Source organism: Leopardus geoffroyi, chromosome C2 (genome assembly GCF_018350155.1).
Source record: "Leopardus geoffroyi isolate Oge1 chromosome C2, O.geoffroyi_Oge1_pat1.0, whole genome shotgun sequence".
Taxonomy (NCBI): Eukaryota; Metazoa; Chordata; class Mammalia; order Carnivora; family Felidae; genus Leopardus; species Leopardus geoffroyi.
In genome coordinates, this window is record NC_059333.1 from 83485953 (window position 1) to 83501845 (window position 15893).

At 43.9% G+C, this 15893-nt stretch overlaps 1 protein-coding gene across 4 annotated transcripts in view; it reads left to right on the forward strand.

Moving 5' to 3' along the window:
• The window catches only part of ABCC5 (ATP binding cassette subfamily C member 5), an 80794-nt gene that overhangs the window by 43276 nt on the left and 21625 nt on the right, over positions 1 to 15893 (forward strand). For all 4 annotated transcript variants that reach the window (XM_045502799.1, XM_045502800.1, XM_045502802.1 and 1 more), the window contains 10 exons: positions 1684 to 1808; positions 1930 to 2002; positions 4644 to 4847; positions 5698 to 5841; positions 8175 to 8277; positions 11136 to 11320; positions 11704 to 11850; positions 12157 to 12286; positions 13688 to 13841; positions 13926 to 14054. In XM_045502799.1, the coding sequence (XP_045358755.1) occupies positions 1684 to 1808; positions 1930 to 2002; positions 4644 to 4847; positions 5698 to 5841; positions 8175 to 8277; positions 11136 to 11320; positions 11704 to 11850; positions 12157 to 12286; positions 13688 to 13841; positions 13926 to 14054 (1394 nt within the window). The remainder of the gene's footprint in view (positions 1 to 1683; positions 1809 to 1929; positions 2003 to 4643; positions 4848 to 5697; positions 5842 to 8174; positions 8278 to 11135; positions 11321 to 11703; positions 11851 to 12156; positions 12287 to 13687; positions 13842 to 13925; positions 14055 to 15893) is intronic.

A 15893-nucleotide genomic window follows, 5' to 3' on the forward strand; every position in this document is an offset into this window, starting at 1 on the left:
CCCTCAAGGAGCTGGTGGTCTAGTTGAGGAGCTATGCCTTCCAGACCCACAAGCATAGCCCAGGGCAGAGAGTGAATGGTTTACAGAGAGGCCAGCCCAGGGCTGTCAGGGGCGAAGGTCATCCAGCTAAGACAAATTATCTTTTACTGTGTTTTAAAACCAAATAATAGAGAAAAAACACAAGGTGCTTCCACCTGCTTTTAATCTTGAATTGAACCAGCTTGACTTACAAGGTTGAGATAAGGATAAACTTGAGCTTATTCTTACCCGCAGGTGGATGAGGTCCAATGAGTCAATTATCCATGTTGAGGAGATTAAACTCATGTGAGATGGAGTTGGGGAAGAGTGTTTTGTAGCGTCCAGTTATGGAATATTTTGTCTTGTTGAGTGTCACTGTCACAGTTGGTAGAGCGTGGCTCTCCTCGAGAGCCGTGGTACCTAGTGTGGTCTGAGGAAGGCTGCGTTCACATCATCTGGAATGACAACCCTCTCACCCCTCTGCTGTATGAGACTCTACTGATTGGGCTCAGCCCTTGGTCTTTGTAAAAAGCCAAAACCTCTCCTAGATGTTCTGATAACTTAGGGGTCAGATTTAAGGGTCAATGATGAGAGACACAGAGGAAATGAAGGGGGCAGGGGGCAGTGGTGTTGAGTGGGTGGTGGTTAGGTTGAAAGCAGAGTGGGGCTTTGCTTTTAGACCAAATCTCTGACAGCGATCTCTTTGACAGGGAGGCTGGTAAAGCTGGTGGCCCTGGCTTCTTTGGAGTTGAACTCTGTGTTGGCAGTCTGCAGTGTGGGTGTGGAGTTTCTGCGGTAGACCCTCCGTGGGTTTTGGAACACTTTGGGTGCATAGTGGCGTGGTTACCAGTTTCTGGGCAGTTAATACCACTGTTATGGTCTGTGGTGGGTGCACCTCTCTCCATACACTGTCTGCTAACAGTGTTTGAGAGGACAAGCTTCGATGTGCAGGCTGGCTAATGAACCTTTGTTTCAAGCTATAACATCCCTAACTCAAGACAGATGTCTACTGCCAGTCCCAAAAGGAACCCCGAAAGAGGATAAAATGGATAAATCATATCAATCACTGTGAGTGAAAACACAACTCGAAACACATGGCTCATCATGCAGTGCCTTCGTGTTGAACGAGAGGGTCCATCCTCATCGTATGGATACTCTGCAATACTAGTTCATGTCTAACAAATTTTTTTTCCTTTTGGTCCTCATTTTACAGAAGCAGCTGGTTTAGCCAACAGACTGGAGTAATTAATTTTATAGATGAATTGGCCTGCCCCGGTCTTGAGGCAGGGACTAGCTCTAAATCCTTACAGCATCCTCCCCGGGGGAATTCTGAAAGGACCTTCCACTCTAGTGCTTCCCTTAGTTAAAACAGTTTGCAGTTAGGGAGACAGGATATCCAGTAGCTTATGGGTTGCTGAATGAAGTGTTTGTTCATTCAGGTCATGGGTTATGCTGGGTTCCCATCACATGTAAGCAAGGAGAACTTTGATTTTCTTTGCTGCTGTAGCTGTCTCTGTGGAACAAAGGTGAGGTCTGGATTTGGACCCAAAAGCATCCAAGAAGATTGCCAAAACTTTGAACTCCATTGTGCAATGTGGGGGGTTCTGTTGGCTTAGGGTGGTGTTTTTGCATCATGATGCCATTGGATGGTGTCTGTCTCCCTAGATGACACTTCTAGAGGGCAGCATTGCAGTCAGTGGAACCTTCGCTTATGTGGCCCAGCAGGCCTGGATCCTCAATGCCACTCTGAGAGACAACATCCTCTTTGGGAAGGAATTTGATGAAGAAAGGCAAGGAATGTTTGGTTTCTCTCATGCTTTCCCATCTTGGCCGTGTGAGACTCAAGGCAGCCCAAGGCAGAGGCTCTACTCCAAACATGTCCCTGATGCTTAGTCTCTTTATGTCCTTCAGATACAACTCTGTGCTCAACAGCTGCTGCCTGAGGCCTGACCTGGCCATTCTTCCCAACAGTGACCTGACTGAGGTACAGGCCTTCTGCCCCTGTTGGGGCAATGTGTTTAACAGAGAGGATTCTGGAAGATGGGTTGTGGGGCTGTGCCAGAACCATCTACTACTAATGCATCTTAAATACAGGAGTACCCACACAGGGAGTTTTGCTTTCATTGAAACTTTATGTTAGGAAAGCATGTGTTCCTTAGGGCGGGGTTATCAATACTACTTGTTTTAAACGTATAAATATTTTATATGTCATTTGAATTTTTTCCCTATCTGCATATCATTTTATTTATTTATTTTTAATTTAAATCCAAGTTAGTTAACATATAGTGTAATAATGGTTTCAGGAGTAGAATTTAGTGATTCATCACTTCCATATAACACCCAGTGCTCATCCCCACAAGTGCCCTCCTTAATGCCCATCGCCCATTTAGCCCATCCCCCCACCTAATACCCCGCCAGCAACCCTCAGTTCTCTGTATTTAAGAGTCTCTATGGTTTGTCTCCCTCTCTGTTTTTATCTTAGTTTTGCTTCCCTTCTCCTATGTTCATATGTTGCATTTCTCAAATTCCACTTATGAGTGAAATCATATATCTTTCTCTGACTTATTTCGCTCAGCATAATACCCTCTAGTTCCATCCACATTGTTGCAAATGGCAAGATTTCATTCTTTTTGATCACCGAGTAGTATTCCATTGTATATGTATATTATATATACATCTTCTTTACCTGTTCATCAGTCAATGGACATTTGGGCTCTTTCCATATTCTGGGTAGTGCTGCTATAAACATTGGGGTGCATGTGCCCCTTCAAATCAGCATTTTTGTATCTTTTGGATAAATACCTAGTAGTGCAATTGCTGGATCATGCAATTTTTTGAGGAACCTCCATCCTGTTTTCCAGAGTGGCTGCACCAGTTTCCGTTCTCACCAGCAGTGCCAAAATGGTTCCCCTTTCTCTGCTTCCTCGCTAACATCTGTTGTTGCCTGGGTTGTTAATTTTAGCCATTCTGTATGTCATACAAATTTTAAACAAAATCCCATTGTTGGTTCAGAGTTCATGTTTTCCACACTATTCATTTAAAAAACCATAAGTCAAGCATGTGCTTGTTGAGCTTCTCTGAACTTCATTCTGCCGACCAGAATCCTGTATATCCTTACTGATATACAGTCTGCAGAGAGCCCTTTTCAATTAGAAAGAAAGAGGCCTTAGCACAAAGGCCTCTTTCTTTGGCTCTCTGCCCTGGAGCAGTTTGCAGAGGTGAGTCTTTGGAACTGGCTTGTGTCCTTCCCTGTTGATATTTGTCTCCCACGACCTACCCTGGAGGTCTTTGGGGCCTGCACTTTTTTTCATCTGACTTGAGTTAAATCCTTCAAACCAGAATAGTTTCTTTAGTTCACTGGTACTCAAATCTTAGTTCCCAGATTCATAGTGGATCAGCAGCAGCAGTGTTACTGGGAACTTGGTAGCAATGCAGATTCTTACACCTCACCCCACACCTACTGAATCATAGGCGCAGGGTCCAACCATCCGTTTTAACAAGCCCTGCAGGTGATCTGATACATGCTCAAATTTGAAACCTCTGAATTCAATGAATGGTTTTTTAAGTAAAGAGACAGTTACCATTTGACAATTGATTTATTCACGTGTTCATGTGCCAGCTACATAGACAGAAACGGCTGGGCACTGGGGATATAAAGCAATAGAAGAATGATCTATACCCACAAAAAGCTTATAGCTGGGAGGATGAGACACTTGAATAGGCACAAAATAAGCTGATGAAAGAGTCCCCTTTCAAAACTTAAAAAAAATTTTTTTAATTAAAAAAAGAAAAAAGTCCCCCCCTTTTTGGGTAATAGTAGAGAAGAGGGTGGGAGATGTTTCACAGAGGAGAGGATGTCAGAACTGAGCAGATATGGTAACAGAAAAGGCATGACAGTAGTCGTGAGGGTTCAGATACACACGCAATTTAAAATGGCTTAGATCCCAGAGAGTAGAAGAGAGGGTTGGCAGTGGAGCCAGGTGGCAAAGGGCCTGCCTTCTGTGACATGTTTGTTTAGATTTTATTTCTTAGGGCTCTTGAAAAAGAGGTTTTTCTTTTCTTTTAATGTTTATTTATTTTAGTGAGAGAGAGACAGAGACAGAGAGTGAGCAGGGGAGGAGTAGAGAGAGAGGGAGACACAGAATTTGAGGTAGTCTCCAGGCTCTGAGCTGTCAGCACAGAGCCCAACACGGGGCCTGAACCCACAGACTGTGAGATCATGACCTGAGCTGAAGTCTGACACTTAACTGACCGAGTCACCCAGGCGCCCCTTGAAAGGGAGTTTTAAGCGAGAGTGGGGCATGGTCAGCTTTGTGTTTTGGAAAGATCTTTCTGCCCATAGATAATGGATTGGGATGGTATGTCAAGGGGGAGTGTAAAGCCAGAGGTAGTAAGGTTGAGTAGTAACCAGCTGGTTATGGGAGAGGAAGAGTTGTCTTCCTCTGGGCTGGCTTCCCCGGTTCTGGTGTGGGGCCTGGAGGATCAAGAGTTGCAGTTCATCCAGGTGGGGAATTCAGTAGAAGCAGCTGGTATGGATGGAACAGAGGAGCAGTGACTGGGGTGATCACTAAGTAAGGTACTGGACTTGAACTGGAGGTTTCACTATGCTTTCTGGACTCCTGTAGATTGGCGAGCGAGGAGCGAACCTGAGTGGTGGACAGCGCCAAAGGATCAGCCTTGCCCGGGCCTTGTATAGTGACCGGGACATCTACATCCTGGATGATCCCCTCAGTGCCTTAGATGCCCATGTGGGCAACCACATCTTCAACAGTGCTATCCAGAAGCACTTAAAGTCTAAGACAGTTCTGTTTGTTACCCACCAGTTACAGGTATGGAGCATTCTTCCTCAGGCTGCCCACCTTGGCTTGGAAAATTAGAAACAGGGAGGTGGGCCTGGTCCAGGTACCTTCACGGGACTCCTTAGAGGTTCCTGGAGTCATCAGTGTTTATTTCCTCAGCAAATAGCTCCTGGCCCAATGTACCAATAAAACTCATTGTACTGGTGTACCAGATGGCCATCTGAATTAGAGATCCTTGGAGCATGTTAGCTTTTGCATGTAAATCAGTAAGTAAAAGGGCTAAGAGGAGTAGGCTAAAACTGGAGTTTGGGTATGAGATAGTTTGGAAAGCTTGTGTTAATATCTATATGCAAGTGGGAACTGTTTAAGGAAAACAAGCTCTTCTCCCTCTGTCATTCCAAGACAAGCAGCCACTTTGGAGAGCAGCTCCAGGATATTGCCATCTGCTTTGCATATGTCGTCAAGTTTAGGGGGCTAATCCCCCATTCTGCAACAGAAAGTCTGTAATTGTATGCACTTCTGAGTGCAACAAAAGGGTGTGAAGTTTAATGCAAGGCTTATGTGGCTCCATCAGCAGATTTATGCCAAAAATGGGAGATGTTTTTTGAACTACGTCACAAGCCACAATAAACTAAAGCAAGGGTTCTCTCGCTCTTGATACTATTGACATTTGGGCCCAGAGAGCTCCTGGCCTCTATCCACTAGATAACAGCAGTACCCTGCCCCCAGTTGTAGCAACCAGAAAGGTTTCCAGATATTGCCAGATGTCCCCCGAGAGGCTCCATTGCCTCCAGGTAAGAACCTCTGAACTAAGGTATAGGTATTGAATGTATTTGCACAAATCTCAGCAACACTGTGTTGTCCCTGCCTTTGTCCCCAGTACCTGGCTGATTGTGATGAAGTGATCTTCATGAAAGAGGGCTGTATTACAGAAAGAGGCACCCATGAGGAGCTGATGAATTTAAATGGTGATTATGCTACCATTTTTAATAACCTGTTGCTGGGAGAGACACCCCCAGTTGAGGTAAGATTCTCATGGTGTTTGTGTGTGCCTCCTCTTTTCTAGCAAGGGAGACACGACCATAGTGATTGATGGAGAGATCTCAGCTGAACTCAGTGTCTGTCTTATTGGAAGGGGCCCTATTTTCTGGTGACCAGACTGCTGTGCTGGTTCACATACTGTTTCTACTCTAGAAGAGCAGGATTATGTGGCTGGTGAGCCAGTGTCTTCTGCCACTGGGAACTTATTAATAAGGCAATGACAGGGAGAAGGATATATGGGCTCAGTGTTGTTCAGTCATAACTTAGCTTCATAAATGCGACCAATCCTGATTGAAGCATTATGGAGCTCCTTTTTAAATAAACAAGAGAGAATAAGGAGTGAGGGAAGAGAAATTAAATATTGCATACATTTGAAAATGATCTGTGGTGCTTTGACTGCTGACTTGGCACTCACTAACTCACACCTACTGTGTCCCAGTTACTGGATTAGACACATTATAGATGTCATCCCATTTAGTCATTTGCCACAGAGCTCTGTGGCAAAAGGGGATTATCCCCCACTTTTACAGCTGAGGGAATGGAAGATCTGAAAAGTTAAGCAACTCACTAACAAGGGGGTGATTTGACTCCACGGTGCTGTTTCTGCCTTGCTACCCTGCCTCCTGTGGCAGCACAGAAAGATGGCGGCTTTCCATGGCTTTACTCCGGGCTCCAAGTTAGGCAAACACCAAAGACGTTGTTTTTCCTTCATACCAACCTGCTCTCATATTGAACTCCTTATTCTGTGGTCACCTTGGGTCCTGGGGGTGCACTCAGGCTAGCCTAAAAGCAACTTCTTAGCTACCATTTTGATGTCTATGCATGATACAAGCAGAGTTATTAGGGCCTTTTCTGGGAGTCCTATTTCAGTCTTTGGGTGTCATCCTCTTTGATTTCAGATACAGAACGACTAATTGTTCATGACCAATGTATTTTAGGCCTCTGGGGATAACTCAAGCATTTCAGAGTGTCACCAGGAACTTCTATAGAGATGCCAGAATCCAGATTTGGATTTTATGATCTCTCCTTATGAGTCTTAGGGTACTTTAGACTCTTCAGAAGTTTTCCTCCTCACTGTAGACATGGAGGGGAAAATGAGAGGGAGAGAAGTTAAAATAGGAAATGTCTGAGGAATAAAAGAATATTGAGAGTCAGTGTATTGCAGCAGAGAGAACATACTTCCAATATGTCACTTAACTTTCCTGAGCTTCGGTTTCCTCATCTTTTTTTTTTTTTCTTTTTTTTTCTTAAAGTTTATTATTTCAGAGAGAGAGAGAGAGAGAGCATACACACAAGCAGGGGAGGTGCAGAGAGAGAGGGATTCCCAAGCAGGCCCCACACTGCCAGCATGGAGCCCGATGTGAGGAACCCAATGGGGGCTCGAGCTCATGAGCCATGAGATCATGACCTGAGCCAAAACCAAGAGTCAGACGCTTAACCCACTGAGCCACCCAGGTGCCCCTCATGAGTGTTTATATTAAGTCCATTTGTGCCCTATTATGGGCAGTGCTTAGGGCTCGGCCCTGTGAACGTTGGTTATCACCATGAGTCTGACATCCTCTCCATCCCTGAGGGACTCACATTCTCCTAGGAAAGATCAATGCTCTTATGCTCTTACAGGGAACTGTAATACCAGGTCACATCTACAGCAGCATGCCTGGGAGAACAGGGGAGGGGTGAGCTCTCTTCTGGAGGAGTCTAAGTTGCCTCAGGGAGGATATAAGATTTGAATCCCGCTGAATGGGAACAACTAACTGAGTTGGGATGAGGGGAGAGGCATTCCAAGTGAAGAACCCTTGTGGACAAAGGTCCAGAAGTAGAGAATGGCAGTGTGGTGTGAGGAATGGTATGAAATCCAATGTGGCTGTAGAGTAGAAGCCATGGGAATGGGAGAGAAACATGTAGAGTTAGGCTGGGGCGAGAATATGGAGGTTTTGCAAAATCAGGCTGAGAAGTTTGATTTTATCCTGTAGTAGCAGTGGGAAATGATCAGATCTATGATTTGATTTAGTAATGTGGAGATAAGAGGTGAGAGGAATGGAAATGACCCCAGCCCTAATACTTTGGGCAAGTTGGAGTGGCTGAGAACATTGGGGAGAGCAATGTCAATGGAATGACAAGGGTAGGAACCCAGATCTCAAAGATTGAAGGAGTTGAGGAAGCACAAGAAATGAGAATAGGTGGCCCTTTTGAGAGGCTTTGATGTATTTCTTCTCAAGAGTAGCAGCAGCTCGCCAGATGAATTCTCGAGTGTGTCCTATGGACCTTTGTCTGAATGGCTGCCTTGTAACTGGAGACACTTTTTTTTATTATTAGATTAATTCAAAAAAAGAAACCAGCGGTTCACAGAAGAAATCACAAGACAAGGGTCCTAAAACAGGATCAGTAAAGAAGGAGAAAGCAGCGAAGCCAGAGGAAGGTAATGACCTTTTCTGACCTCTTAGATTTGTCATTAAAGTTTATTAGAAACTTTATGCCAAGTAGTGATTCATAATGTTTGACAGCATTGTGTGTTCTAGAGTCTCTGGCCTTTTACCTCTGGAATAACAAAGTCTTACAGAATATTGGGAGATCATGAGGTGCACCCTCTGTTTGCTTAAACAGACCAAAGCAGGAAGAAGGACCTTTAATCCTCTGCCTCCTCTCTCTGCAGTGTGGGTCAGGTGTCAACAATCAGCTGAGTCATCTTGAGTGAGGAAAAATGGAATAATGGCTAGAGATACACCCTTCCTCCTGCGATTCACCTCTGCTCTTTAGAAATCAGTGTCAGTCTAGGCAGAGATGTTCCAGCACCAGCAGTGCCTGTATCCTCAGTAGCTCCCTCGTTAGAATGATACACTCCTGGCTTTTTCCGACAAGGCTGCAGCTGGGCTGTGGTGAAGAGTTTATAGCGCAGGTTTTTCCTGTTGCACTTTCCCCAGGGGGAGTCCTGGGGAAACAAGTCCTGGGGAGTCTTGTTTTGTTTGTTTGTTTTTTAAATCCTTTATCTTAGCAATAAAACAAACATTGAGAGTTAGGAAAGCTATTTACAATACCTTAGGTCTTTTCTTTCACCTTTGTGAATTCCAAGCTGCATATCAGTTTACCAAAAAGAAAGAAAGGAATGTGTCTGTTTTAAAGCTCTGGTTTTGTTGTGTCATCATGTCACCTAGTGTTCTGAAGCCAGGACCTTCCCTGGGTTTGCTTGTGCTTTGGCCCTGGCCCGTTTTCACTTCCTTGTTCTTAAAGCTGTGGATGTTTGGTGTTGGGAGTTAACCACCCTGATTTAGTACACTCTGGAGCTTTTCTTCCTTTTCATAAACCATGTATGAGACTTTGAATTGGGGTGTGGTTTAAGTAAGATACCTCTACACAGGAAGTGGTTCCTGCCATAGGCAGTATTAAAAAAACCCAGAATACCCTTAGGGAACATTTGTTCTCATCTGCAGAGCCCCTGACCTGGTTACTCATAACTCTTCAAGTACTCCAGACACACGAGGCTTGCTCCAAGATAATTAAACATTGACCATGATATAGAAGCGCTGGCTTTTTGTAGAGCTGTTTCTCTGTGTTAGTGCACCAGCATCAGTCACCTGATCCCTGGGAGCCGCTAGGAGAGGCCCTTGAACTTTTCTTTCCTCCTCAGCCAATCACCATGTCTGAATGAATGTACCTCCTGAAACTCCATCCCCATTGCCACGGCCCTAGTTCTGGCCTTTATCATCTTGTACCTAGAGTATTATAGCTACTTCCTTTTAAATCTGTCCTCCATACAGACAGCTGAGAGATCTAGTTAAAAACAGGAGACCAACTAACTCACTTTCTCTCAGGAAGTCTTTTCAGGAGCCTCCCGTTTCAAAGCAGTGTTTCCTAATCCTTGTCCTGATAGGGCATGCGTAGAAAATGCTGTTATTTGTACAGGGACAACAGGATGAGGTTGCTTGCTGCCTGAGGCGGCTGATCTGGCCATCCGTAGCCTGGGCAGGAGTCAAATCTCCACACACCTGTAGCCCATTCTCTTGAGAAGTTTTTTTTGTTTTTTTTTTTTTAACGTTTATTCATTTTTGAGAGACAGAAACAGAGTGTGAGTGGGGGAGGGGCAGAGACAGAGGGAGACACAGAATCCAAAGCAGGCTCCAGGCTCTGAGCTGTCAGCACAGAGTCCAACATGGGGCTCGAACTCACAGACTGAGAGATCATAACCTGAGCTGAAGTTACTCACTTAACCGACTAAGCCACCCAGGCACCTGGAGAAATTCTTTTTTTTTAAAAAATTTTTTTTTATGTTTATTTATTTTTGAGAGAGAGACAGATATAGAGTACAAGTGGGGGAGGGGAAGAGAGAGAGGGAGACACAGAATCTGAAACAGGCTCCAGGCTCTGAACTATCAGCACAGAGCCGGATGCAGGGATGCTTAACCGACTGAGCCACCCAGGTGCCCTGCTGGGAGAAATTCTTATCTGAGGGATGAAGTTCAAATGCCTTTATCCTCTGACCACAGCCTCCCTACTAATCAACCTTATCTCCTGCTACTCTTAGCTGTACTTAATATTCTAGCCTTGGGGCGCCTGGGTGGCACAGTCGGTTAAGCGTCCGACTTCAGCCAGGTCACGATCTCGAGGTACGTGAGTTCGAGCCCCGCGTCGGGCTCTGGGCTGATGGCTCAGAGCCTGGAGCCTGTTTCCGATTCTGTGTCTCCCTCTCTCTCTGCCCCTCCCCCATTCACTGTGTCTCTCTATCCCAAAAATAAATAAACGTTGAAAAAAAAAAATATTCTAGCCTTGCTGATTTGGTTGTGCTATTTTCCCACCTCTGGGCCAGTGCCCATCTTTTCCCCACCTGGTCAAACCTGGCATACCTTTTGAGACCATACAGAAAGTCTTCCCTGAAACAGTTCCCCCAAGTAGTTTAGGTACACCTGGATGTTCCCATGTTGCCCTGCATATGTCTCTAACATGGCATTTAGCACATTTTATTATAATTATGTGCTTGTTTTATCCGTCTGTCCTACCAGGCTGTGGAAGGATCCTCAGCCAGATTTTAAGGGCAGGGACATAGTCTTAATCCTCTTTACTGCTCCAGGGACTCATCTGGGGCCCGGTTGATAATAGGTGCTTAGTAAATGTTAAAGGTAATAATATTCTAATAAGGAGGAAATAATTCTGATCTAGAGCTATGTGAAACTATTGGTTTTCTTTGATTTTGCTCTTCTATAGGTGACTCAGTTTTAGAAAAGTAGCCTTTTTCTGCTGAGTTTATGGTGTTTTTTTTTGTTGGTTTTTTTTTTTCCTACCTAGGGCAGCTGGTGCAACTGGAAGAAAAGGGGCAGGGTTCAGTGCCCTGGTCAGTATATGGTGTCTACATCCAGGCTGCTGGGGGCCCCTTGGCATTCCTAGTCATTATATCCCTTTTCATGCTGAATGTGGGCAGCACAGCTTTCAGCAATTGGTGGTTGAGTTACTGGATCAAGCAAGGAAGTGGGGTAAGGTTACTCATTAATGGGAAAATTATATGTCTAATAATGTGGCCATTTCTTTGTATTCTCTGGGTGTTCTTGGGGAAACTGCTCAGTTTTTGATTGAAAGAACCAATAAACAAGGATTACCCAGGATAAAAAAGATGAGTCCCTAATGTAACCTCACAAGATAGTTGCTCCCTAACCAGCTCATGCAGCAATAGGACACCTGAAAGCTGTCTGCCCTCATTTAGAAAAGAGAGAAGTGGGGGCCAAAGCCTGCCTGTGTTTGCCACAACCAGATCCCATGGTCATTATTCTGCACCTTCCCTTGAACTGAGAATGGCCCTGAGTAGGAGTTCTTTGCTGTCCATAGGAGTCTTGCCTCACACAGCCTTGCCTCCAAACAGAACACCACAGTGACACAAGGGAACAAGACCTATGTGAGCAGCAGCATGAAGGACAATCCTCTCATGCAGTACTATGCCAGCATCTACGCCCTCTCCATGGCAGTCATGCTGATCCTGAAAGCCATTCGAGGAGTTGTCTTTGTCAAGGTATGCAGTGGTGACTTCTGCTCATCCTCTCCCTGGTAACTCCGTGGTCAGACTTTGGCATGGCTTCTCTCAGGTCAATTCTGAGCAGGGGAGCATCTCTGAAGCAAGATGGCCCTAGCTGAAATGACCTGTATCCCATTAGCCCCAGCCTTTTCTTAGTACCCACCTCGTTCCTCCATGACCATTTGCCCTTCTCCAGCTTTGGGAGTGGATGTCCTGTGGAATTGTGACCTGGATAAATAGGAACTGAGTCTGCCTGAGTCCCTGGGTCTCTGAGCCATGATCACTTTGTCCTCTGCTCTTTAGGGCACACTGCGAGCCTCTTCCCGGCTCCATGATGAACTTTTCCGAAGGATCCTTCGAAGCCCTATGAAATTTTTTGACACCACCCCCACAGGGAGGATTCTCAACAGGTTTTCCAAAGACATGGATGAAGGTATTTCTCGCTTCTTCTTTTATGCTCTGGAGCCCAAGCTGCAGCTCCCTGTGCTCTCCAGCCTTCTAGATGCTCACCAGGTGTGCACATCTATCCAGCCTTAGATTCTGAGAGCACAGGGGCTCTCACCAGGTGTGCTGGTGTCCACACCAGGAACATGTTAGTTTTGGCATTTTCTCCAGATTGCAACTTGTACTTAGGCTAAGGACCCATCTGATTTCTTACCTGTCATCTAACTTCTCATTTGATCTCATTAAACCTGAAAATAAGTTCTGAGGATTCAGTTGGCATAAATGCTTTGGATGGGATCATCTGAGATTCCAAAACATGTTTACTTTGAGGGCAGTGTGTTGCTTCCTGGACACCTCTGGCAGGTTTTCTGGATGTCACATGGGCTGTGCCAGCACCAGAGCTTAAATACTTCTCATAGCCCAGAATAATAGTAGTGGCACCTGATATACTGTGTAACCAGCAGTGTACTGAATGTTTTAGATGGATTATCCTCATCTTCAGAGTAGCCCTAGGGGGGTGGGTATTGCTTCATCCACTGACTATATGGGAAAGCTGATGTCTAGAAAGGTTAAACAACTTGCCCAAGATTACACAGCTATTAGATACCAAAACTGGGAATTGAGCCCAGATCTTTTCACCCTAGAGCTAATGCTTTTAACTGTCACCCTGTGTTGCCTCCAAGGACATGTTTCAGATGTTGATAAGCCAATGTAAAGCTATGACCAGAAGTAACAAGGGATCAGAACCATCACTAATATACAGAACTGATGCATGACACGATCCCACTTCTTCTACACACACACATACACACACACACACACACACACGGAGAAAAGATGGAAAGAAAAAAATCAGTGATATCAACATGTCTGGGATTTTTATGAAATACTCCAGCCAAAAACAAAAAAACAAAACAAAACAAAAAAACAGAAAAAGTTGGGAGAGGATATAACTAAAAGGAGGTGAAGAAAATGTTAACTGTTGAAGGTTCTATACTCCTTTGATTTTTGTGTATGTTTAAATTTTTTCATAATGAAAAATTTCTTAAATGTTAGCAGCAGTTTGTTGGTACTGGTAAGAATAAAGATCATTTTTATTTTCCTTCTTGAATATTTATTTTCTAAATATTTTGCAACAAGCATATTTATTTTGTAAAGGGAAAAAATGTTTAAAGTGATTGGGTGGCATGGTAAACCCAAAAGAGGGACTGGGGAAAGAAAGATCACTTAGAATTTCCTGGGACAAGAAAAATTAGAGCAACCACGTTTCTAGATTTTTCTTTGATTTAAAAGACAACACACAAATTTCAGACAGAAAATTTGTGGAATCTTTTTGTGTTTTTTTTAAATTTTTGGTCTCATTTTCCCTGTTCCTTTATGATTTCCGCAGTTGATGTCCGCCTGCCCTTCCAGGCTGAGATGTTCATCCAAAATGTCATCCTGGTGTTCTTCTGTGTTGGAATGATCGCTGGAGTTTTCCCATGGTTCCTGGTAGCGGTGGGGCCCCTCTTCATCCTCTTTTCAGTTCTGCACATTGTCTCCAGGTAAACAAGAAGTGTTTACATCTTCCAGCATGAAGCCAGAGTTGCTGGTCTACCACTCTGACATGGAACTCATTCTCTCTCCAGGGTGCTGATTCGAGAGCTGAAGCGTCTGGACAATATCACACAGTCACCTTTCCTCTCCCACATCACATCCAGCATACAGGGCCTTGCCACCATCCATGCCTACAACAAAGGGCAGGAATTTCTGCACAGGTTAGTGCTGATGGCGGCCAGAGGGCTCAAAGGGGGGGTCAACACACCAGCATTTAATAAGTCCAAGAAGCCTTTCAGGGCCAGAGTTGGTGATTGTAAACCTCATTACAAAAAAAGTATTAGTGATCTAATGGTCTCTGATTAAAATTCATTCACTCACTTGCTGGAACTCCTTTCTAAGCAAATGAGAAGGCAAAATACAGGTTTTGGAGTCTGTTGGCTTTGGACTCTAAATAGCTATATATAAAGGAGTTTTCCTTTTTTCTTTTCTTTTTTTTTTTTTTTTTTTTTTTGAAACAGTAGAAGATGAACATTGACATTAGACTGACACTTTTATTTTAGCTGCTGAAGATTGTTTATGTGAGAAATTCATGTACATAATAGATAGTCATTTTCGAGCTTTGTATTAACAAGAGATTGGAACTAACTTAAATGTCCTTCAGTACAGAACTGATGGTACTGTACCATCAAGCTATGGTATACCCATATAGAATATATATATGGTACTGTACCAAGCAACCTATGGTATATAGAATACTCTGTGGCCCTTAAGAAGAATGAAACAGTACTATAGGTACTGATACGGAATGATCTCTAAAATACATTAGTGAGGAGCGCCTGGGTGGTTCAGTTGGTTAAGCATCCAACTTAGGCTCAGGTCATGATCTCATATTTGTGAGTTTTAGCCCCGCATTGGGCTCTGTGCTGAAAGCTCAGAGTCTGGAGCCTGCTTCAGATTCTGTGTTTCCCTCTGTCTCTCTGCCCTCCCCCACTCACATTCTGTTTGTCTCTCTGTCTCAAAAATAAACATTAAAAAATGAATAAAATACATTAGTGAAAGAGCAAGATACAGATGAGTGTGCATGGTATGCTCCCTTTTAAGTATATGTTTATATAGATGACATTTAGAATATCCTTGAAAGGGTGCACGAGGAACTACTAGCTGCCACTGGAAAGGGGAACTGAGTAGCTGGAGGATGGACAGGAGAAAGACTGACTTTTCATGGTAAAACTTTTTATGCCAGGGCTCCTGGGTGAATTAGTTGATTAAGTGTCCCACTTCGGCTCAGGTCATGATCTCACAGTTCAAGAATTTAGGCCCTGCATCGGGCTCTGTGCTGACAGCTCAGAGCCTAGACCCTACTTCAGATTTTCTGTCTCCCCCTCTGTCCCTCTCTCCCCTGCTTGTGCTCTCTCTCTCTTTCTCTCTCAAAAATAAACATTAAAAAAAAAACTTTTTTATGCCTTCTAAATCTTCTGTGCATATCTTGTCTACTCCAAAAATTAAGTAATTAATTAAAAGAAAATCTAGAATGGAAAGTCTAGGTTAAACAACTCAAAAATAATCCTAACTTTAAGAGAAAAACAGTAAAATACACTGTATGTGTGTATACACACACACACACACATAAATTTAAGTGTATTAGAAAAAGTACTGAGAGAAGATATGGCAGAATATTAACCCTGGTTTTAACAGAGTGGTGAGAATACTGCGTTTTCTTCTTTACTACATTTTCTAGATTTTCTCCGAATATATAAAGAAGAAAAGAGATTTTTTTTTTTTAAAACAAAGCACATTTGCCTGGCAAGACTCCCTGCTCTGAAGTTGTAGTTGTATGTGACACGCAAGCCTTTGGATGGTGTCTGATCTGCTCTCTAGGACCCCAGGTTCAGTAGTGTCTCGCTCCTTCAGTGGCAAAGGTTGTCCAGGTCTTTTTTTTGCTGTGGTTTAGTTCCCGGTTCTGTGCTCTGCGGCTTTGGGAAACAAGCACCGTTTTGCCCAACATCAGTGCCCCAGCAGACATTTTCCATTTTACCATATTCACTCTGTGAGTTTAT